Source organism: Chamaea fasciata, unplaced genomic scaffold, assembly GCF_029207755.1.
Source record: "Chamaea fasciata isolate MVZ Bird 193981 ecotype frontalis unplaced genomic scaffold, bChaFas1.0.hap1 SCAF_1, whole genome shotgun sequence".
Classification (NCBI taxonomy): Eukaryota; Metazoa; Chordata; class Aves; order Passeriformes; family Sylviidae; genus Chamaea; species Chamaea fasciata.
The window spans coordinates 14,703,092-14,727,081 of record NW_027094086.1 but is presented as its reverse complement, the minus strand read 5'-3'; the positions used below and the strand labels follow the sequence as shown (position 1 = coordinate 14,727,081).

Genomic DNA, 23,990 nt, shown 5'->3' with positions numbered 1-23,990 from the left:
ATGTTCTGGCATCCAGAAGGGACAAGCATGTAGACAAATCACATTTTATAGAGAGTCTCCCATAATCTTCCACACACACATTCCTAGCACAGAATCCTTGAACAAAAGCATAGTACAGCCAGTAGAGTAACACTTCCTTCCTAGTGGCAAGAAATCTATTTACATATTTAAGTTTAATCTTTTGAAGAACTATCTCTTTCCATACCTAGTAACAAAATAACCTATCTCTTAGTGCTCAGTCTCCCCTACATAAATGGGAGGTGTTCAAACAACATACAGAGCTAATACATAACAGCTTATAACACAACTTTTATTAGAAAAGTTATACATAACAGCATCAACTATTTTCAAGAATATTAATCTTGAAAAGCAACAAAAACAGACTAAAAATGTGTAACAAGAAACTAATGACCTTTTCTATAATTAAACATTCACGTTATCTACAATGTCTCTTTTTACAAAGGGGAAAATTATGGTTTTACAGGCACATCATGTTGAAAATAAAGCTGCAGTAACTTTATACAATTAACTTTTTCAAGGATTATTAAAACATGGTCATTATGTAGTCTCAGAGTTTTTTAAACATTCACATAATTTTACAGTTGAGTATACACTGAAATTTCAGAGTCCCAAAATTATTTCACAAAAGTGCCAACATTAAAACCAGAACCTTCAGTGTGAATAATTTTGCCCTAAAAAAAGTTAAGACAGATTTCCATAATCAGCATATTCACATAAATTCTGGTGCTACCTGGTCTAACAGTAAAGCTTCATTCTTTAGAAATAAAATCAAACCGGATTTCTTTCGTAAAACTAATAAAACGTTTTCAACATGGGAGTGTACATTATCAGAAAAAAATGTCACTAAAACCATACATATATCCAAAGAGCCATTAATACACTACACAATTAAGTGGAATTGTGCCCATCTGTACTCTATATTCAAAATTTGCTGCCCTTTTGGTACAGGTGGTATCTGAATTTAGCAATTTTTCTTATTCTTACTGTCAGATGCCTGCTTAATAAAAAAATCAGATAATTTACAATCTAGAAGTCTGTTTTAAAAAGTCTGGAGTTTATATACAGCTCTAACAAACCTAAAGCATTATGATTTCTTAAATGGTTAAATGAAATTACTAGTTTTCATTTGTCACTTATTAACAGTAATCAGCCATTATCAGTAGTGGACCATAACAAGGTGAGAAGTGAAAAGGAATGTTTTGTCTAAAATGCTTCACATGTTCTGTCCTTTCATGTATCATGTAGAGGAAGTGCTTTCTACAGACACTCATTTCCCCTTAGCATCAAGGGCTACAAAAATCTGACTGCAAAAATGCAGTGACACAGCAAGCTGACATATCAGGCACTACCTTTCATATTGGCAGCTTTAAGAGACCCACGGTATGCACAAAGATCTAGAGGAGGGGAGAAAAAACTACTACTATGAGAAGCAGACCGAACATTTCAGATGGGTTTGGCAATGTTTTTCATCAGACAAAAGGTTGGCCATTCAGATTTACTTGTATAGGTTAAAAATATCTCTACTGAATCACCTAGTCAAATTATTGTAAGACATTTTCATTGATACTCAACATCACATGCACCAATATTGCACACATCTGCTCTGAGCTGCTAAAACAATCTTTATCTGGGCGCTTGAGATGTCTGGTTTCTGCAGCTGGAACTCAAGTCACCCAACCCAGCCAGCAGTTTCACTAAAAATTTGAGTGGTAAAGTTAAAATACAAACCCCAAAATAACCCCAAGAGAAAACCAAGGACTTTATACATACAATAAAATCTAAATGTTCTGCAATGGTCTTGTGGGCCCTACGGACGGGGCAATAGATGCGCGCACTGGTGAGACGAGCACGAGCTCTGCTCTAGGGAACCATTCAGATAATGTGAAACCTGGGACCAGGGGTGGCAATGATGTCACTGTAGGGCTCCTCCTGTGTGAGCTCTATAGCTTGCTGCTTCTTCAGTACCAGGAAACTGTAAAACTTTGCAGCTGCTTGTTTTCTATTCGTGTTTCTGCACAGCTCAAGCAAACTGATAGATTCTGCTCCAGTCTTAGCAAGAGCTCTCTGAAAAACACAACATTTATACCACAAGTTAAATAGAGAACTACACAGAAACAACAAGGTCTCTTGGCAAGATTTTGTTTGTTGTCAACCCCAGGACACGGAGGGATTCAGAAGGATGGGAACATTACAACATGTACATGAGAATTTCTTTATGGATCTTAGCTAAATGAAACCTAGTAGGCTTCCCAGAGATGTGTGAAAAATCATTCTTGAATCTGCTGAACATATTCCAGAAACAGCATTGTAGAGCACAAGACTTTATTTCTGCAGCAATAGCTAACCAGTCTTTTTTGATTACAGGACGATTTTTTCTTAATAGGAATAAAATTTAAAAAATCAAGTTTTATTTCTCAAAATAAATGTAATTTCAAAAATAATAAAAGTTCAAGAGCTAATGTTCTTCAGACGATGCATAATTTTCCCAAGGTGAAACCCTGTTTATTTCTAAACTCCTCTGTCTTAAACTAAGTATCCAAAATCACTTAGATTTTCCCAAAGCCTTGGCAAGAATATATATTAAAAAAATCACGATAATACATCTTTTTGCTGGCCAGGACAACAACTGAAGTGTTCGATTTAAAGGAGAACTGTCTGCCCTGGAATGAATTTCAGTGACATGAAAAGCTTTTGGCTGGCCAAACCAAATCACTCTCTATTAATCAGATCTTAACTCCAAATCTCATTGCAGATTTAATGTTTCAGCCATCCAACATGGTACACTGGGTACATGGAAGAATTGAAAGAAGCTAGTTATGGCCAAAGAGAATTCTAAAGCTCTCTTCAGAAACTGTGATAAAACATTCAGAGAGGAAAACATTACACAACACTACCAACTCAACATTTGTATACTTCAGAAGTTATTTTAAAGCTATTTTTTATTTTAATCAGTTGTATTGATTTGGTCTGGGACAGAGTTAATTTTCTTCACAACAGCTCATATGATGCTATGTTTTACATCATGTAGGCTGGAGGTGCACAAGAAGCTGGGAGGGGACACAGCCAGGAGAGCAGACCCTAACTGGCCAAAAGGATAATCCATGCCACATGGCATCATGCTCTGCATTTAAAGCTGGGCAAGAGAAGAGACAGGCGTGTGACCATTTGGGATATGGCATTCAATGACAGCCAAATCTCACGAGTGGCCAAAATGTTTAAGGGAACAAAGGAGCTACAAACCAGCTGAAAGGCAAAGGCAGCTCAAGAATATGTGGAGGATAAACACAGAGACCGATCAGCAAAGGAAGTTTGCAGTTCAGTTCAGGGTGAACATTGTGGTGATCAGCTACTGTATCAGAAAAGCCTCTTTAGTTCCAGCAAGCAAGAATCCATCCTACAGACAGATATCTGTCTCTGCAGACTGAAGCCACATGCTAGAAATCAGCCAAAGTCACATTTCCAGGTTTTAAGGAATTCATGGCATTCAAGTTTTCAAACTAGCCTAGCCAGGAAGTAAATATCCTGTACAATGGTGTTGTATCCCTAGATCCTTATGGGGGTTTGTCTAAGGACACATAACACAAAGTCAGAGGTGCTACCATTTCATTAATAATACAGTCAATTATTTTAAAATTTAAATTTCTGGAAATCATAGTTGCACACCAAGTGTGAACTTCAAGGTGGAAAAATAATTAGGTGAAAATTTTTAATTCAAACGTTCTCTGAACAATAAGTGACAATTATAAAAGTATAGATTCAATTTGTAATACAATTATTTGATATAGATCTAATCAACTACATGCATTCTTCCCCCTCTAGGATAATTGGTATTTTAGGCTGTAACATTGACTGCAAAGAAAGCTCTTTCTTGACCTTTTAACTCAGCTCAAAAGCATCAGTGGACACATTCAAAAGCTACTTTAAGAGAAAGCAAATGACCATGTGTACCTGAAGGCCATGGAGCATTTGTTGAGTCCTCTTGTTCCATCTCCTTTCTTCTTGATCCTGGTCACCCCCAGTGCCATCTTCTTCCTGAAAGCAGGAAAGACACCAATGAAGTTTGTTCTGTTTGTTACCATAGGATATTAAATACTGTAGCTAAGAGACAACTTAAGTAATCCCATTTGAAGATATGGCTGATTTTCTTGCAAAAAGCTGCTTTCATTAAGTAGCACAAGCTATTTAAAATGAACCTCACTATTAAGTTCAGAAGTTCATATTTAAAGCATTGCAAACGTACAGAGTGGTTAATCCAGCCACAGGTGAGAACAGGAGAACACTAATTCAACACAGAATGTATATGTAATTTATAAAATTAAATAATATAAATATTATTAAATGATCATGAAATAATTAAAGAACTACATTTCCAAGGGCTATTAATAAAGACAGACGAGTTATTTCTTATGCCTTTTACTGAATCCACAGTCAAACATTCATCCACTTCTGGGAAACACAAACTGATTCTACACAGAGTTCTTACTTCTTCTTCTTCTTCCTCCTCCTTCTCCTTTTCCTTCTCCTTCTCTTTTTCTGGCAGAAGTTCTAGCTCTGGTATTAGCTGGCAGATGTTTTGGGGCTCCTCTGGAGGCATTTCTACAGGTGGTATTTCCAGCTGTTGTGATGGTGGATGCTTTAAGGGCACACAGTAGAGTTGAAGTTTCATTTTGTCAGTTTTACAATAGAATGAAGGTGCTACAGACCAGTTTAATAAAATCCAAATATCTAGTATCAGCCATTTGTCAGAATTTTTCATTTTTGAAAACCAAAATCAATTTTGATTTGCTGTCCAGACCTGTATTTTCAATCCTTTAGATTCTACTCAAAACAGAAATTATGATAGCACTGTAAAGTAAAGAGGCTTTCCAGTAACTTCACTTATGCCACCATCCAAACTACTGATCTCATTCCTTGGACTGGCACATGCAAATTTAAAATCCCACATCACCAGATGCCATGCTACATGAACACACTTTAACCAGTCATCTTCAAAATATCAAAATGCTGTTCTCATCAGTACAAACATGAAGGAATTAAAATAGTGGTACCTGCAAAGTTTCTGAAAATGAATGAATTGCTTTGGTGCTGAAGTATATTCTCAGAAAATATTTATGTCAAGAGGAAAATACAGAAAATCAATTCAATGGAATTTATATAGGCAGTTTTAATAAAATTAATACATGGTACTCTCCCCCTGAATCTACAACATTAAGTGCTTGCCAGTCAAGTTACCCTGACACCTGAAACTGTTTCTACACGTACCCCGAAATGGCTGAGCAACTTCGGATTAGTCACACAGCAGGTATCACTAAAGGTTGTAGCTGCTGGAGACCTCACCTGGCTTCTAAGATAACCACAGAATTCCCAACACACCAACACCTCCAACTACACTGACTTAGCACAGTCGATGCCAATTTCACCCCATGACGTGGCCAAGAGGAGCAGCAGCTGCCATCCTGCTTAATAAGATCATGTAACATCTAACAGTCCCATTCTACAGTGAACAACAGGTTAGCCAAGGAATGTGAATAGTGAGGTTAAAAAATGCACAAATATGAGACACAGCATAAACCAGTACTGTTCTCATCATGCAAGCATTCAGAAAAATACCTTTCATTTTGCCTTTTTCCTTCCTCTCCCCTTCAGACACTGCATCACAGCTAATGTCTAAGTCTACTCACAACTCAACCAGGAAATCTCTCCAAAGTTTTTCTTTGAATCTTTAAGCCTGGTACACTAGGGCTCTCTCAAAAGATGTTTATGCAGCTAACACAATTGTTGCTTCATGGAAGCTGTTCATATACATTTACCAAGGAGAACCTGATAAGCAATACACAAGACTCCTTGAAGACTTTTACTGGAGAAAATAGTATAATTTCTTTATCCTACCAGCATTTTAAATGTTTCAGTAAGCTTTTCACCTAAAAAAGGCACCAGAATGACTACCCAGGGACAAATGTTCTGATACTACTACAATGAATTTTAAAGGGCCATCACAAGTTAGGGCCTCAAATCTGTGTCCTTTCCTACTCAAAGACACTGCCCACTTGTCAGTCCCCATAAAACCACCACAGGAGCTCACTCACGGGTAGCACTGGCTCAGGTTCTACTTGCTGCAGTTTGCGTTTCACGCCGGTCTGAGCTGGCGGCGGTGGCATGACGGACTCATCCAGGTTGGTTCTGCTGCCTTCCATCATCGACTCCTGCAAACGGCTTGGCTCTTCCAGAATAGGTTCATCTATGTTCCACAACAAATCTGCTTTTAGATACTTAAGAATGTCATTAGAAACTGTACCAAAATCCAACCTGCTATTAGAATTGAGCGCTCTCAAACAGCCTGCACTTTAATCCACTGTTTCAAACAATTCCTAAACATCCCCTATTTCTAGGAAAAAAAGTTATTTTATGTCACAGGTTGTACATCAAGCTAAACAAAATAAATGACCATTAAAAAGCTCATTGCTTCATACATAATCTTTGATGACTTAATACAAAGCACAGATAAAAGAGAAAAAAATGCTTCAAGGGAAAGCAGAGCATCTTTGACAAGACACAAACCAATGACATCTCGCTGCTGCTGTTGCTGTTGCTGCTCCTCTCTGGGAACCTCTGGGTTTTCAAAGTCTTTAAGGAACTCATCAAGATTGTCAGCTTCTCCACCTTTCCTCCTCTTTCTCAGGTCTTCTGGTACCAGAGGTGTAAGACAGCGAGTAAAGAGCTACAGAGGAAAGGTTACATTATTCACTACTGCAGTTTGCAGTGTCCTTTTATTTCATTATGGATCAAGTAATTATGGGCTATCTTTCTTTCTCAGTTTTTAAGTTCCTTTCCAACAGTACTAACTTCTAAAACATAACTTATTTTTGTAATTAATAACAGCAACATTTAAAATATTTACCTTAGTTATTTTAATATGAATTAATTATGAATACTGCCATCACTATATCAATACTTATATGCTGATGTTTGCTATACATGAGGTACAATCCTGAATATAGTCCATTTAAAAATGAACTTGCACAAAAACATTACCTTCAGTAGCCTGTTATTCCACAAAGGCTGTGCAGGCAGAGAGAAAAGCTTCTCAACTCCACCAGTTTCTTTCCACATCATCAATTTCTTAGTAGGAGGTGCCAAATCCAAAGTAGTAACAATATCAGAGTAGTCACTTAATTGGGCTCGAATAGTCTTGCTGTCCAGTTCTTTCACGCTATCCACAATCAGCTTTCTCTTTCTCTTTGCTTTGGTTTCCTTGACTGTTGAGATTTTTAGCAAGCAATGAAGGTTAGCTCAAACAGGTACCATGCTGCAAAAGAATCCTGCAAGTTTTCTATAGGTCTTACCTGCCCATGTATAAAACTGCCATAAGAATCTAAGGCAACACTAGCTTTAGGAGGATTAAAACCTATGTGCAATATAAAAAGTCAAATACTATGAATGCTGTCCCATAACCTACAAATTCTTCTGTGAATTTCAATCTACCTAAGCCTCAATGCCCTCAGCAGCACATGCCTCTCTCTCCCATGGCTTGGCTTGTTAGGCTGGTGCAAACACTGGCCACTGAGTTGAACAAAGGATGGAGCACCTCTCTTATGACGAAAGGCTGAGAGATCTGGTTTCGTTCAGCCTGGAGAAAAGGGAGCTTTGGGGTGACTTAACTGTGGCCTTCCAGTAGCCAGAGGGAGTCTACAAGGAAGATGGAGGAGACTTTTTACAAAAGTAGTGACAGGGCAAGGGGGATGGCTGCCAACTGACAAGAGAGTAGGTTCAAACTAGATATTAGAAAAAAATTCTCTACTTGAGTATGGAGAGGCACTGGAACAGGCTGCTCAGAGAAGTTGTGGATGTCCCATCCCTGTCACTGTTCAAGGCCAGGCTGGATGGAGCTCTAAGCAGCCTGGTCTAGTGGAAGGTGTCCCTGCCCATGGAAAGAGAGTTGGAACTAGATCTTCATGATCCCTTCCGATCTCAGACATTCTATGACTCTAATGACAGATTTAAAATACCACACCTACTTTTTCTCCTAAGCCCTACCTGAGCTTTGGCAGAGTTAATATGGGTGGTTGTTTTAACTGCAGACTTCTGACCCTGTTCAAGTATAACATTACTGTGCTCACAGCCTGGTACTTTGCAGCAGACCCCGAGGCTCTGGCAAATGCTGTCTCTGCTGGTCCCAGCAGATGAGCTGGACCCCTGCTGCCAGCCTGCCACGAGAGGGCAGTGCCAGGGCTCTCCCACTGGCCAGGCAGGGAATCAAGGCCTGGAGCACAGTCTTTTATAAAAGCATAGGACAAGCTACTTCCTTTACTGAAATTAGTTTTTTAATAAAGTGGGGGTCAGTATATAATGAGCCAAATATAGTATCAGTTAAAATAAGCAAGTTTCTTGCACAAAAGAAAAAGACAAGGAAAATCCCTACTTAGCAGAAATTCAAATTTCAGGTGCACCTCCTGAAATCAGCAATTCATTAAAGCTACAAATCACTAGAACAGCACTTGTTCTCAGTGTAAACAGTCACTCCTGCCCTTCAAACACAGCGTATCAAGAACTGTGCTGCATGCACTACAGATACCGCATTAGAATTAAAGACATGCTGAGCACCATTCCCATTCAGTGCATTTCAACCAGCATGTTTATCTAATGCTACACTATCATGCTGTTACATGCCTTGACTGCAGAAACTACAAACTAGTGTTCTCTGACACCATCCATGTACGCTACCTCTCTGGAAAGTACTAGAGGGCTATTATTAGAATAAAAGGAATTCAGCACTTGATCCCTGGTTTCTCTCCCAAGTGAGAAGCAGAGTCAGCAGCAGTGCTAGACATTCATTTCCACTCCATCAAGCTAAGGTGGTCTCTGACAAACTGTGTAAAATCCTCCCCAACAGCTCACTCACCAGTTATGTCAATAGGCTCCAGAGCAAAAGCTTCCTCTTCATTGGGAACAAGCGTTGTCTGGTCAGTCATGGTTGGTAATGGCTCCACTGGATCCACAGAGTCTGGGCTGTCTGGGCCTCCCACTGCCAATTACAGCAAGAACCTTGCACTAGGTCACAGCATTAACAGCCTGTGCTGCCCCTCCCATCCCCTCCTCCACACCTTCAGGTGGTTTACCACATTTCATACTTTTGAGCTTAGGATGCTTTTAAGGAATTAGAATCCGAACTACATGAGCTGAAAGTAATTCTAGATCTGGTTCTAGATCATACTCACTCGATACATTATCATCATCATCCATATCATCGTGGCGAGGCTGCTCTGGCATCATTACTCCACTTTCTGAGAGTGCAGGTGGGTCATCAAAAATACCACCATCATTATTACTGAGAAGTTTGTCATCTGAAGCAACCATATGAAAAAATCAGTTTTGCATCCACAACTTAATAAAATAAGTATAGACAAATTTACAAAGAAGTACAGACAAGTTTATTACAACACAGATGAAGATAGTGCAGAAGTTAGAAACCAGTACTTTCAATGCTGACACAGAAGAAAGTAGCAGTGCTCTTTCAAGGGGCATTTTAGCTCTAGTTCTGAGCTTACAGATAACCTTCATTACAATATACTTGCCACACATTTGCATCTTACATCTTTTTTTTTAGAACTTTGTTTTAAATATGCCAACACTTAACATGCTGTGAGTCATCTATACTGGTGTAGTACTCACAAACCAGAACGCCACTGTACAAGGCATAACTTTGACAGGGCTCTTGACAACAAAGGAAACAACTTCCCCTCATCTACCCAAGAAATAATTCATTAAGACAGGAGGTAGGATAGAGGAAAAACGAATTTCTCAAACGTACCCAATATTCCACCATCATTTCCTTCTCCAAAATTATCATCTTTGTATTGGTCTTCATATTCCAGGTGATTAGATTTCTCATTGAGGTGACTGGTGCTCTGTTCAGGTTCCAGCAGGAGATTGGAAGCACTAGTGCTCACCAGCATGTCATCCTCAAATGCACTACCTTCTCTCATCATCTCACGATCATCCATCCCAAAGTCACCTGCAAGAATACAATTGCACTGCTTTAAGTGCTAAAAAACCAAGATGCAAGAGACCTACCTAAATGATCAACAAAGGCCCATATGTAGGACCAAACTTGAATTTAATTTATCCTATTTGAGGAGTTAATGACAAGATGTAAGGAATTGTGCCCAGCAATACCATTGCAAAAAATACTGTTCAAACAATTATAAAAGTAACTATCTCCTTTTCAAAGCATCTTACTGTACTTATTTGAATTGATATTAGCCAGATCCTACTAAACTTTATCTGCACAGAAACCCATTGAATTCAAAGACATTTTGCCTTACACCTCGAGGCTGGGCTTCAAGTACCCATTGGGAACAAACCAATACCCAGTAAAATAAATTTCTAGATTATTCCTTCAAAACAAGTACTGATTTATGGATTACAATACTGTACGTTGGGAACCAGATATTCAAATAAAACTGTCTTTAGGCTTTGATTCAGATATTAGAACACTGTCCTTGAAAAGATACCTAAAGTAGCAAACTTGTCACCAGTGACTGATTCAGCTATAGAAATCTCCCAATGGTTTCTGACTGAAAGCATGCTTATGACTAAAGCAACAACTCACTTCATATTCCCACCACATTTTTAAAATTATAATTGTCTCAGGACTTCAAGATTAACTTGACTAAACATTCTTCAGCTTTTCTTTCTACCTATACTAGGCAACTAGAAGTTTGCTGAACATTAGAGGACACACTTTCTGGAAAAACTGACATGAACAAACTAAAAATTAAACATAAAAAATCCGCAGCATGTTTGATCCAATTTGTTTAGTGCTTATTGGGCATTCCATAGTAATTGCAAAACTGTATCTTACAATAACTGAAATTAGCTAGTAACACACAATAACACATGAGATCTTTACCAAAGTCATTATCCTGGAGGATACTGATGTTGCCTACTTCTTCTCTCATTGTAATTTCTTCCACTCTACTCTGGTTCAAACTGAACTGCTGAGCCACATCAATATCACTTAAACAAACAGAAGGCAATTATTAAAAATCTCATTAAAAAACGAACAACAAATAAAGCCTGCTAAAATAAACATGACATTATTCAGTAAAAAGTAATTTTACATTCAAGTCAATTATTGAAAAAAGTAACAGTGAACACCGAATAGAAACTACTACTTAAAACAGTGAGACCATTAATGGTTCAAACCTATCATCCAAATTGCATTAGCTTCTGGGAAATGTATCAGTAACCTTTCTTACTCCTTGCTGTGTTGGGATTACTAATTTCAAAGGCCAAATTAACAATTAAGAAAAGCCTTCCACCTCTTCAACTTCAAAAGCTATTAATGTAGTTTATCAAACACTGTATTTTGCACCACCACCAAGTTAACACCCTTTGTGGTATATTAAGGTATATTTATTATGAATACACAGAAATTTTACGCAGTTTCAAATTAGCATATACTCTAATCTGAATTTAAACTAAATTGAACATCGACTAAGTTCTATTCTAAAAACTCCCTTATGAATAACTCAAATTTAAAGTAATAATATAAAACATCAGTTTTTTAAAGACTAAGAACTATTTAGGTTTATACTTGTTATATATACAAGTAACCCATAAGTATTAAGAACTTTGAAGAATTAAAAGTGCCACTTCAAAAGGTCAACATTTCCATAAAACTAATCTTGTCTAACCTAAGGATGAATGTGATGTAGGGTGCCTTGCAGAAGAAAAATAAAGTTATAACAGGTATCTAAGTTTTTCAAAAGCTCCTGTAAAGGGCAGCTTTAACTTCACTTGAAGTCAATGCTACTATGAACTTAAAATCAACACAAAGATGACTGCACACTTCCTTATCAAAAGACCTAATAATAAGTTACCTACAGACTTTTTTTTTTTTTTTTTTTTTTTTAACATTCAGCAATGATTTAGCTGTTTAAAACTAAGTTCTCCTCAACTAAAACCAATTATCACTTTCATGGAAATGAAAAAAACCCAAGCTTACTCTAGATCAGGAAGTGGTTGGTCAAAATCGTGAAACTCCTCAGGTAAGGTAATAGCATTGTAAGCAGCCTCTCTGTTTTCCTCAGGCAAATCAACAACTCCTGCAAAGAAGAACACCCAGACGTGAGTTCCCATTCCTTACAAGGATGGCATTTTTCACCATGCCATTTGCATTTCCTCTCTGCATGAACCTAGTGTCTTTAAATCTGTTTAACTGAACTGATGCTGAGACACCTACCAAGAAACCTTAGATAATGCTAGTAAGTGAAATTCAAGCTAAATTCAAAACATATATCCTCAAGCCCTTGCAGTATCTGTATAATCCCAGAAGCCTGAAATCAATCAGTAATGTTGATGTGGCACACTGCAGAGCTGTGCAGCCACCACAGGCATCGTGTGTTTCACAACACTACAGGCACCTGCTCCAAAATAATGTTATCATGATACACGATATGAGCTGCAGGGTTCTACATTATAGCAGCAGCACAGTGTGACCCCTTCGCTACTGGTCCTTTATTCAATTCCATCAGCTCCAGAAGCCCTGAACAGCACAGATTGCACTTGGGGCTCACTAACTTCTAGGCTTCTGCACAAAAAAGAGTTGTATTACCAAAACCACACACATACCTTTTCTTACCCTCCAGAAATGCTTACTCTTATTCAGCAGGCATTCTCAGAGCATGACTATGAGATTGGGCGTCACAAAACCAGTGCCAGTAGTTGGTCCCTCTCTTTTGTTCAAAGTCTTGAAAGGTCAGGGCACTTGAAAGTGCATGGGAAATGCAGGTTCAATTCCTTCTGTAACTTGCAGAAGATCTGAGCTCTGTGCTCTGCCTTCTGACCCACACATACAACACAAGCAATTTTGAGGTACAGATACTTCAAAAACACTCTGCTCACTGTGCTCCCCTCTGCAATGAATAATCAAAGAACCACTGTCCACAGAGACCAAGAACAAGCATGAGTGTGTAGCTTACTCATCACAGTACTTGACTAGGAATGAAGAAATCTAGTCCATCCTTTCAGGGCTGTTCAATATTTTTACTTGTCTGCAGCTTAAAATGAAACATGTAAATGATTCTCAGAACAGAAAGACTCAATGCCTAAGGCACAAAGCTGACAAACTGAAAATAAAGACCAGTGTCTCAGCTTCTATCAGGCCAGCATGCCACTTTTTGTAGATCTTTATTTTAAGGTGCTTCACCTTTGACATGCCCTCTGTTAGGAGGGGGAATATTGGGAAAACAGATTGCCTTGTGATATTAAAACAAATTGATGCTCTTATCACCCAGGGAAGTTAAACACAGTAGTAAGCAAAGATTAGCAACAGTCAACAAATTGCCACTGAAAGCTATATAAAATTCAGGACTTGAATTCAATGCCTGAATCACAACCTAGATCAGGAAATGAAGACAAAGAAGGCATGACATACCTTAACTTTTCTCAAGCTACTGCTGCACTGGCTTTCAAGAGTTGCCTTTTTAAAAAAACAAAAAGTCTCCCTCAAGTTCAGCTTTAAATCTATTGCACTCCCTAACTTGAAAAGGTAGAGCATGATTTAGCAGCTGTGAGCATCCAGCAGCATCACTGCCACAGCTCCACTTCAGCTGAGAAAAAGTTCCCCAGGCCAAAATTGAAGAAAACTATCTTTTAAGCCATGAAAGAATGAAAGCTGAACAATTAATTGACTGCTGGATGGAAAAGTAATTTCAGGTATTAATATGGCCCTCCATCTTCATGGAAGACATTTAAGTAAGCGACTGTAGAGGGAGAAATTATGTTGCAAACATACAAAAGGAACTATCTTTGATACACACATTACAGTTTACACTATTTTCAGAAACTAAAATGTGAAAGTGGTAAAAAATCAGCTTACTTTTAGTTTCTTTTGTAACTCATAGCAAAAGAATCCTCATCCTTGATGGAAACCAGTCTCCTTCTGTGCTTCTATTCAGTAGGGCACTGGCCTTTTCCAGGCAGAAGGCAAAAACCATGCAGTGTATTTCCATTTCACACCATACACCAGTAACAGCCAAAATCTTATGTGGGACTTTACTGAATCAGCATCAAAGTTTTTGTTCAGAATTCAGTTAAAATATGTTTTTCAGCAGACAACTCAGTCAGCCAGCCAGCTGCAGTAATTACTTCTCCTATAACCAATACCTTTATAATTATACAGACATAAGAAGGCAGAATTGTATGCCTTCTTACTAAATACATTTACCAATGTAACTTTTCACAGAGCACTTAGATAAAGACAGATACCTGGACGAAAAGCCATCTTAATCTTAATGAAAGCCTCATTACAGTCTGCAAGAAGGTACTTTGCTTTCCTGTGGTAGATTCTAACAACGCCTAGTAAAAGGTGTCCTGAGGTTCGAAGGGCCATCTTCACCTAAAAACACATTGCACAATCAGTAAATTAGATGCAGCCTCACTTTTCCCTTAAATGACACCTCAGTCAGCTTTACATCAATTTTCTCATTAAAATCAAATATCCAAAACAAGTATAAAAATCAGCAGAAATCTGAAGAAACAAAGAATGCAATGTCTGCAGTTCAAGGTAATACACTATTACATTATTTATGGATGACCTGGCAAATATCACTAAATTAATAGCAGCTCACTCCAGCAATTTCCAAACAATGCTTTGTCCAGTTAAAAAAATACGTGACAAAGCCTTTTTTTACCACATTTTCTTTTCTACCACCTTTGCTACTTCAGTTGTGGAAAAAGTGAAAAATACAAAAAGTTGGGCAGCCATAAATAGTGATTTGGTTAAGTAAAATCTGGTTAAAAACTGTTACCTACCTGTCCATCTTCTGTCTTACAGTTAAAAAGAAAATCTGAGAGGAAAACAGTGGAAGATGTGGAGTGCCCATAAACAAGCACTGCCACACTAAAACAATTTTAAGTTCCTCTCCTCTTCAATCTCACTGCTTTACTATGTAATAAAGTATCTACTGTGGGAACATAAAATTGAAAAAAAAATCACAGACGGACTCTTCTTTAAGTATTTTAGGCTGAAAGAGCATGAAATTTGTGTTGAATGGTACATGGTATAATTGTCTCCCAGAAAGAGTAAGCCATACAGTATCTAACATCAATCTGTAAGAATTCAAAGTTTTTATTTCCTCCACTGTCTTTTTAATATTTCAGCTAATGAACTGTGACACGAAGTTAAATACATGAAGTACCTATTAGTTTCTCCTTTAAAAGAATGCTCCAGCTTACTTGTGAGCCTATGATCATTAGCTTCTTCCTACATCCTTCCAAAAGTGATAATGAAGCAAATCAGTATTCTAGAAGAGTAAGCATCTCTGTGATTGTACAATACACTTTTTGCTTACACTTAGCAGTTCTTCTAAAATCTAGAGTAGCATTATAAAACCTTGTAACATTTGTATCAAACAAAGTAAGATAAATAAGTTTTCTTTTGTTTTCAAGTAGTTTTTTTTAATATGACATTGAAATCTGTTAAGTGACAAAAGACACAACTGTACCATCAATTCTAAGATGAAAAGTTTTATTGTTGTGAGTAGTAGAGAGGAAGAAAAAGAAACATGTAAAAACATCAAGCTACTTAAAATTTCCTCCCCTTTCACAATAGAGCATTTCACATCTAAACAGACCTTTCCACCCTTGAAAATAGCAACAGTAACAACTTACTTGCTTCGGTGACCCAAATAGTAATTACCACCTGCACACTCAAGTTCTTTTCACTACAAGGTAGCATGACATTAGTGCAAAATAGATACCTTTGGGGAAATGATGCTCTCCACACTGCTCTCCAGATTACATTCAAACACGTGGGCTTTGGTGAGCTTCTTATCCCAGTGGGCCGCCAGCCAGATCTTGGCCAGCGGCCCACGCTTGCTCAGGACAAAGTGGGCATAGAACATGGTCCCAGATGTCTAAAACAAGGTGCAAACCTGTAAAGAGAAAGGCAAACTTTGCTTTCCACATCTTTTATTTTATGAGGAACATCCTTATGAACACCCCCCTTATCCTCAGAAAAAGTGCACGTTTGATTTTTAACCACTGAGGTCAGACTATTTGTTTAATATGTTTAAGAAGCCAACGCTTACAAATGGTGTCCATGTAATAGCATATATATATATATATATATTTATTACCGAAGAATTATAAAGCAGAAATAATACCCACTAACAGCCACATACACAACTTAGAAATGTTTACCACACCTCAAGGAAAAATACTCTTGAATCTTTTTACCTTCAGGGTAATGATACTAAACTCTCCTAATGCAAAGAAGCACATCTCAGTTTTCACTCCACAGCAGTTTTCTACGACTTCCATTTCTTTCTACTTCTAATTCAGCAGCTACTACTCTACTATACCAATATATATTGTACGCTGTTCCAGCAAAAGATCCACCTTTATAAAATATACAGCCTAAATCTTTTCGGACTTCACTATAATTTCCTAAACAGGAAGCACCATGTCCTCATGTCTGAACAAACCATTCTCCATTTCATTTTTTTTAAATCAAGTGTTGATAAAAGTAGTGAGAAAACTGATTGCATTATTCCAAACTTCCTTAAGATTCCATTTTCTTTCTCCTTTATTAGAAAAAAAAAAAACAACCCTTATCTATTTATCTAGTAACTACTTTGTTAGGGCTAATAAGATGCCAACACATCAAACCATGGGGTATCAGAACAGCATGATATCTTACGATCTAAACATGCCAGTTCGATGCATGAGGTAAGCATATGATTCAGTTAACTGCAAGTAGAGGCTAAAAAAAAAGTTTGCTTTAAAAAAGTAGAAGAATCTCCACAGTTTTTCCAGTAGTTTCTATAACCCAGGAAAATGAATCAAAATATAAGAACAGGAAAGGCAAAACAAGTGCATTTCTATGCCTACAGAAGAACTGCCAGAGGAAGCACAGCAAGTCCACAATTGTTACTGCTAGGAATTTAAGTACCGGGGCAAGAGAAGCTCTGACATTATTGATTCAGTGGAAATAAAGCCAACCTCTAGACATCTGGATAACAAATGAAAAAAAATGTACATCTCAAAGTTAAGTCCAAGATTTTTTTCCCCCCTTTCTAGAGTTGCATAACAGAACTGATTATCAAGCCACTCTCTTAATGACAGACCAATTCCATCCATAACCAAAACAGTGCAGAGGATTTAAAGGAAATAAAGGCTACGTTCAGCTTGAACTCAAAATCAATACAGTATACAAAATTAAAACTACTCTTAAGAGTGAAGATAGTAGCTTTTAGTCATAATGAAGCTGCAAACTGACAAAAAGTTAAAATGCCATTTTTATTTGTTGAGATTGTGCGAGGGCTAAGGACACCACTGCACAAAGATGGACATGAGCAAGTTTTTCCAGGAAGCACAATTGGATGAACATTATCTAAAAGAAGGTATTCTACTTTTTCCTCCCCCAGGATTTTTTGAAAGACATCACACCATCTTAAGGCCAGCACACAATTCAATCCTTGCATATTTTTGAAGGCCTCAGTATTTTTGTATATGCAGAGACATAACTTTGCAGCACAGCATTTCGATATCTTGAGTTGCTACCAGAACTATGCAACAGTAAGCCTGTATCTAGCCCTGAACATGAGGAATAGGGGAAAACACAGAGTAAACAAAACCACTTGTATCAGTCCACTAAAAGCATCCAACAACTGTTGCAAAAGAATGTACTTTGATTAGTGGAGTTTGGCACAAATATTAAAACAGATAACACGGGTTTCAAAAAACTTCAAACACACTTAATTGAAAACATACTTAAAGTTTCCTGTTAAATGTGAAACTCACTATTTGGACAACTTGGACAAAAACAATTTATCTATCACTTTAAATCTGTTTCTGTTCATCCATCACTGAACCTTGCCATACTGAAATACATGAAGGGAAACAGTGACAATCAGACAACAGATAGCTTTAGTGTGCTTCAATCTGAACTGTTCTTAATAATGATTCTGTTACCTAAAGGAATAATTTCTTGTCACATGAGTCCCTGTCACTTCCAAATTGCAGCAGATGCTCTGCATGGCAATAACTGGGTTACAGCAACTGTACAAATCCCACCTTTGCAGTTCAGCTGTTTAGCACCTCAGCTCTTCAAAGCGGGCCCCAAAGGCTGCTCCTGCTTTCTCCAGGTTTTTTCTTTCTTTTCAAATACTCCCTTTGCTGCATTTCAGACTTTTTGTCTGATCTTTAATTCATAGCACAGTATGTTGATGCAGTGGCATAAAAGAAGAAATAGATTTTCTGGCATAATTTGAGACTGGGATGAATGTTAAAGGAACCAAGAGTTTCTGGAAGTGGCAGAGTGCTCAGGCAGACACACAGAATATGTCATTGGCTGAAAAAGCTACTCCTAAGAATCCACAAAAGAAAAAGGGTAGCTGATGTCTCTCAAAAAGCTTGTAAGGTAAAATATAACTGTCAGTTTTTAAAACTGACTGGATATGAAACAGGACCACAAAACTTGCTAAGAACTTCAGCATTGTTCTGTCTTACTTGCATTCTTCTAAGGCAGAAAAGAATAAGTACTTACACAAGGCCAGGTAGGACCAAATCCTGATCTTGCCAAATCAACCTTTTAAAATACCTGAAACTTTACTGTCATTAACTTTGAATTTGCTTCAATGTGCCACAACTGTTCTCAGATTTTCTCTGCCTAACTTGGTCAACAATTGCACAATTTAAAAAATATTCTTCTTCCTATAAGAGTGTAAAAAATGCTCTACTTCTATACACAAAGTGAGTGAAATGTAAAGCAGAACTAATATAATACTGGTCATACACAGAGTCTGATCCAGAATGTGCCTGTTTCATTCTCTCACCTGAGACACTGGTAATTGCCCCTTCCAAAGTAACACTAAAAATTTTGGTTGATGGTAACCATGAGCTTCATCTTAACCCTCAACTTGCATATATTTCATCTTAAAATTCTTCTTCAGACTAAAATGGCTAACTAGCTAACCTCTGAAGAGCACACTGGCATAGCTAGTCCCATCCTTCAAGGCATGCAGAAAGGTGCTTAATGAACTAAGAGCTGACAACAGACAGAACATTCACCATATTTTGATTTGACTGTGGTTCACTCTAGCTCACTTGTCAGCTGCTCTCCCTAGCTTAGGTTATGTACACACACACACCACCAGTCCACAACTAAAGTTCAATCTTCTATTTTATTTACTGTCACCTACTTTTGTTCCTTGTAAAGCTAGTCCAAAACCACAGTCATACACAGAAGAGTAGACAAACTCCACACTACAGTTTAAGAAATCAGCCAGCCGTTTTAATTCATTTGGCATTTTAATTCATTATGCTATCCTTCAATTTCTCTTCTCTGCTGGTTTTCCCCACCTGCATAATTTCCTCCTATGCTGTTTCTGCTTTGCTAACCTAGGCAGCCCTAGGTGATCCGGGGAAGTGTGAGAGCACCCTGTGCACCTGTATAAGTCAGAGCTGGCCCTACCAGACTTCAGAAGTTCAGAAGAACTACCCTGACCCTGCAATTGTACTTTGAATTGCTCAACTTTAACACATATTCCTTCACTCTCCAGTCCTTCTTACATGACCACACTTCCCACAAGTGGGCACTCACTAACATTGCCTCCCTGGCAGGTTTCGGTACTACACTGAACACCTGGTGCCACTGAGAAAAAATTCATCACAAACTCCACTGCCATCATCTTACAGCTCCGTGCCTCTTTCATCACTACCTTATCTGATCTCCTTCCTTCAACCACTTTTATAAATGTGTGGTTAATCCACTTTTATCTGAATTTTAATATATTTCTTTGTGGCACCTGCAGCTTTACTAAAGTTCAGTGTCAAGTCACCTTAATTTCTTATGTCCACAAAAAATCAGTTATTGAAAAAGATGACACTGAACTTGTTCAACTTGACATACTCTTGATAAACAGATACAGCATCTTCTATTTGTCTCCAGGTCTTGTTTTTAGCATTAACAATTCTTCAGAAATTCTATGGCTGAGGTTGCACTACCAGGTGTATTAATTACTCAAACCACACCACTCGGTTACAGGAGCTGCATTCACTGTTCTCCAATTACAATAGACTACACACCCACACCATCAGATAGAAGCAGCGCCCCACTAAGGTTACTAATTCAAAAGGCAGATCACTCACAGAGACCGCAGAGAGCTGGAGATTACTGAACCCTATGAACACTGTTGTCCTCCCACCTCGACTCCACATTCACACCTAACCCTCAGCAGGTGTCCTGCCCTGGCCCCTACATTCAGAATGCTCAACCAGGAGGGAAGAAATCTCTTAAATTTAAGGCCCTTGTCTCCATTATCTCAACCTATTCTGCACAATTCCAGACCCAAGTCAAACTAATAAACTTGCAGAAACCATGTACTAACACACTCTTTAAAGGTATGGAAGTTGAACAGAATTCCTTATGTTACTTCATCTTCTGCAGTTGTTATTACTCTGCACTGTTCATCCAAAGAGCCCAGATGTAAAAACCTTCTAACATTTCACCTTTAGGAAGGTAAACTGATGTGGTAAGTAAAACAAACACTCTAATTCCTGCGGGTATTTCCCATGGTATAAGCAAGACATGATTAATTTGTGTGGTAATTTGAGTTTATTGTTGGTCTCACTAACTTTTTGCTCGTCCTTTTATTACCCCCATCACACCTACCTCCTCTCTAGTTACAACTTTCGATGAGTGGGCTTTGCGGTACCAAATTTTTAATATGTCAAATATTTACAAAGGAACCTTCATAAAAATGAAACAGAAGCCTGGCCCTAATAACGCTTTGGTGTCCCCCAGTTTTGATAATACGAGTTTTACCGAGTAAGAGATTAAGGAAAGTGTGTTTATCACCCCCATTCGCACAGTGTGGGCCTAAATGGTAACTTCTCCAAATTTACAGCAGTTTATGTGTCAGAATTTAAAGAAAAACCATTTTCAATGAAAGATGCCAGTAAGTCACAGTGACTCCAAGTTTCCTTTGTAATTAATAAAAACACAACGCCCTGTCTTATATTAACAGAAGCGTTTCTAATCAGGATCAGAGAAACCTTAAAAATGATAGCGAGATTTCTAACAGTGTCCATAAGAGCAGGATCTTGCTCCTTCAAAAGGCCGGAATTTTTAAAGGGCCCTTTTATTTGCAACTGAACAGTCCCTGCGTCCAGAAGGCAGTTCATTGCCAACATTCAGTGCCCTGCCCCATCCACGACAGAAGGAAAACTGCACTTAAAACCAGAAGACTGGCAAATGAAACTTTGCTCCTGTCCTTCTCTGCAGACCGCAGCAGCCCCGCTCTCCGTGTAGCGAACCCACAGGCAGGGATGTGTTACACCGCGGCGGCCCCGGGCCTCCCCACGGCTCCCTGGGCTCCCGGTGTCCCGGCTCCCCGGGAAGGTCCCTGCGGACCCGCACGTGCGGCCGCTCCAGGTGCACACACCGCGCCCCCCCTCGGGCCTTGCCCGTGCCGCCGCCAGGCCGTGCTCAGGGCCCCGCTGCGCCCGGCCTCGCCTCGGATCGCCCCGGACACCCGGCCCCGCCAGAGTCCCGGGGCAGCCCTGCCCTCCCGGGGAGCCCCAGGCGTCGCGGCGCACCAGGCGGGTCCACCCCGCCGGGAGGGCTCGGCCGAAGAGCCGGCTCCGAGCCCGAGCATGACGGCGGCACCCCGACAACCGGGCTGCGGCCGGGCCCCTTCGGACGGCGGCAGCGACCGCGGCGGCCGGAGCCACTCCTTACCCTGCTCCGGGCCCGGGGACCGCTCGCTGCTCCTGCCGAGCCGAGCCGGGCCGAGCCCGAGCCGAGCCGAGCGGCGCCGAACCGAATCGAAGCTGAGCCGAAGCCGAGCCGGGCCGAGCCGAGCGGAGCCGAAGTGGAGACGAGCGGAGCCGAGCCGCTCGCTCAAGCAAACAAGATGGCGGCCGCGGCCCTTCCTGCGCGCGAACGCGCCGTTCAAACCGCAGGATGTTTACGGTCAAATTCCCCCCCGGCCCCGGCCCCAGCACTGCGCCTGCGCGCGGCCCCGGGGGGCGGGGCGGAGCCGCGGGGGTGACGAACGGCCGCTGAGTGACGGCGGCGCGCGGGCCCCGCGGGGGCGGGGCCTCGGCGGGGCAGCTGCGCGTGCGCGGTTCCCATGGTGAGCGGCCGGGCTGTGCGGGCCCTCCGCATTCGTACTGTGCTCGGCGTTCTTCGCTCTTCGTTAGCTCGGGTTAAAACGTGCGAAACAATCGTTCTCTCCTTTCACAGCCTGCTCCCCGTGAGGTCCTTCTGATCTCTGCAGCTCCCTCCTGCTGCCGGGGCGCTTGTAGGTGTTTTGTGCTGTGGGGTAATTTGTTGGCATGGGGAACAACTGCGGGCACCACTCGCTTTCTTTGTTTGGACCACTTTGATTTCGACTGCATATGGAAAGGTTTTCTTGGTCCTAATTTATCGATTTATGGTGGCCACCTGTGATAAAATGGAGAAGGAAGTATGGCTACAATAGGACTAAACAGAAGGAGTCAATCAGTAGGTAAAAGCCATGGAAAGGGAAAACAAGGACTGCTTTGGGAAACAGGGATTTTTCTGGTCTCTGTCAGACACTGGGAAGTCTGTGCTATGAGTACACACCATTCTGGATTAACACCAAACAGCCTTTGGCCCAAAGAGACACAAAATTCAAAAGCCTCATTAAAATAACCTCTGAAACAATACTTGTGGTGCAATGGATCTTCAGTTTACATAGATAATGTCAGAATACCAAGAAAATCTGCCTACTGAGGGTTTAAGGAGTATTACTACTGTTTGTGACACTCAGATAATGTATCTTAGGGAACAATAACATCAGCAAACAATACGTAAAAACATGCATGTTCAGTCTCCTGGTTCTCTTTCCTTAGATTCAATTTTGAAGATTTCTGCATTCATTTTCGTTCATAATGTCTGAGTAGAACCTTTATTCAGAATAAACTGATTCTCTGTGTCTCCCACATGGATTTCTGCCAGGTGTAGTGATATTTCAAGGGTTTTCATCTGCAAGAAGACATTTGCTGTATCACTACTCTCCTGTATCTCCATATGGAGTTAGAGGTCTGGCTTTGAACCGGGCAGTGCCCAGGCCATCGACCATTGGCTTGCTGATAAGAAACTTGCTGATACTCTGGATTGCATCAAAGTCCACCAAAAGTGTGGACCAGCAAAGCTGCATCATTTGCTGCTCTAGGAAATAGCCACTCCCCAGTAGGGGGAAAAAGCCGCACCAGCACAGTGTGAGTCAGAAACACCAGCGCCTCACGCCCTGAGCCACGTTCTGCTGAAATGTCCACAGCACAGCCTGGCTTTGGCTCCTGCCCTACTCAGTGCTTACCTCAGTTATGGCCATTTTAGTATGAAATCCTTCTTTCTCTGGCTCAGCAGACACTGAGGATTGGTCAAAATTGCCTTTCTAGGGACTATGAGCTAGTATGTGCCAGTTACCTTTTCAGAAGCCCTACATCATATTGGCACTGACTGAGCAGAAATTAACAATGGGAAGGAAAATAATAATAATAATAATAATAATAATAATAATAATAATAATAATAATTAATAATAATAATTTTTCTTTAGTTGTCACTACCAATTCTTTAATAGTTGCACATTTTAAAAAATAAAATAATAAAAATGTGTCTATTGTTTTTCTCATGCTCTCTACTGTTTGAGGAAGCAATTCTTTCGATAAAAGACATTCTTTTTGAGTACAAAACTAGGAAGTTCGAGTTAAATTTTTGGTAGTACCTACCATGGAGTTAAAAGCATTAAGCTTATATATAGGTCCAGTCTTTTCCAGATGACTCTGTAGTCAGTTTTCAGTTTTTCTGAAGTTTAGTTTCCAGTTTTTCCATTCTTTGTTATTATAGGGCTTTAAATGTACATACTTCAAAGAAGCAAATATATGCAAATCCCAGAGAGTTTATAGTCTAAATTTGGCTCAGTTTAAATC

The 23,990-nt window shown here is 39.7% G+C and overlaps 1 protein-coding gene across 1 annotated transcript; it reads right to left on the bottom strand.

Annotated features, from left to right (window-relative positions):
- Positions 1-296: 296 nt before the first annotated feature.
- Positions 297-21,961, bottom strand: RAD21 (RAD21 cohesin complex component). The gene is made up of 14 exons (XM_066177153.1): positions 21,770-21,961; positions 15,786-15,959; positions 14,293-14,422; positions 12,029-12,128; positions 10,931-11,037; positions 9,830-10,033; positions 9,237-9,362; positions 8,921-9,043; positions 7,054-7,277; positions 6,580-6,739; positions 6,108-6,259; positions 4,505-4,654; positions 3,970-4,053; positions 297-2,085 (listed from the first exon to the last, which is right to left on the bottom strand). The coding sequence occupies exons 2-14, from the start codon at positions 15,927-15,929 to the stop codon at positions 1,894-1,896; spliced, it is 1,896 nt and encodes a 631-aa protein (XP_066033250.1). The 5' UTR covers positions 15,930-15,959; positions 21,770-21,961; the 3' UTR covers positions 297-1,893.
- Between the last annotated feature and the right edge of the window lie 2,029 nt (positions 21,962-23,990).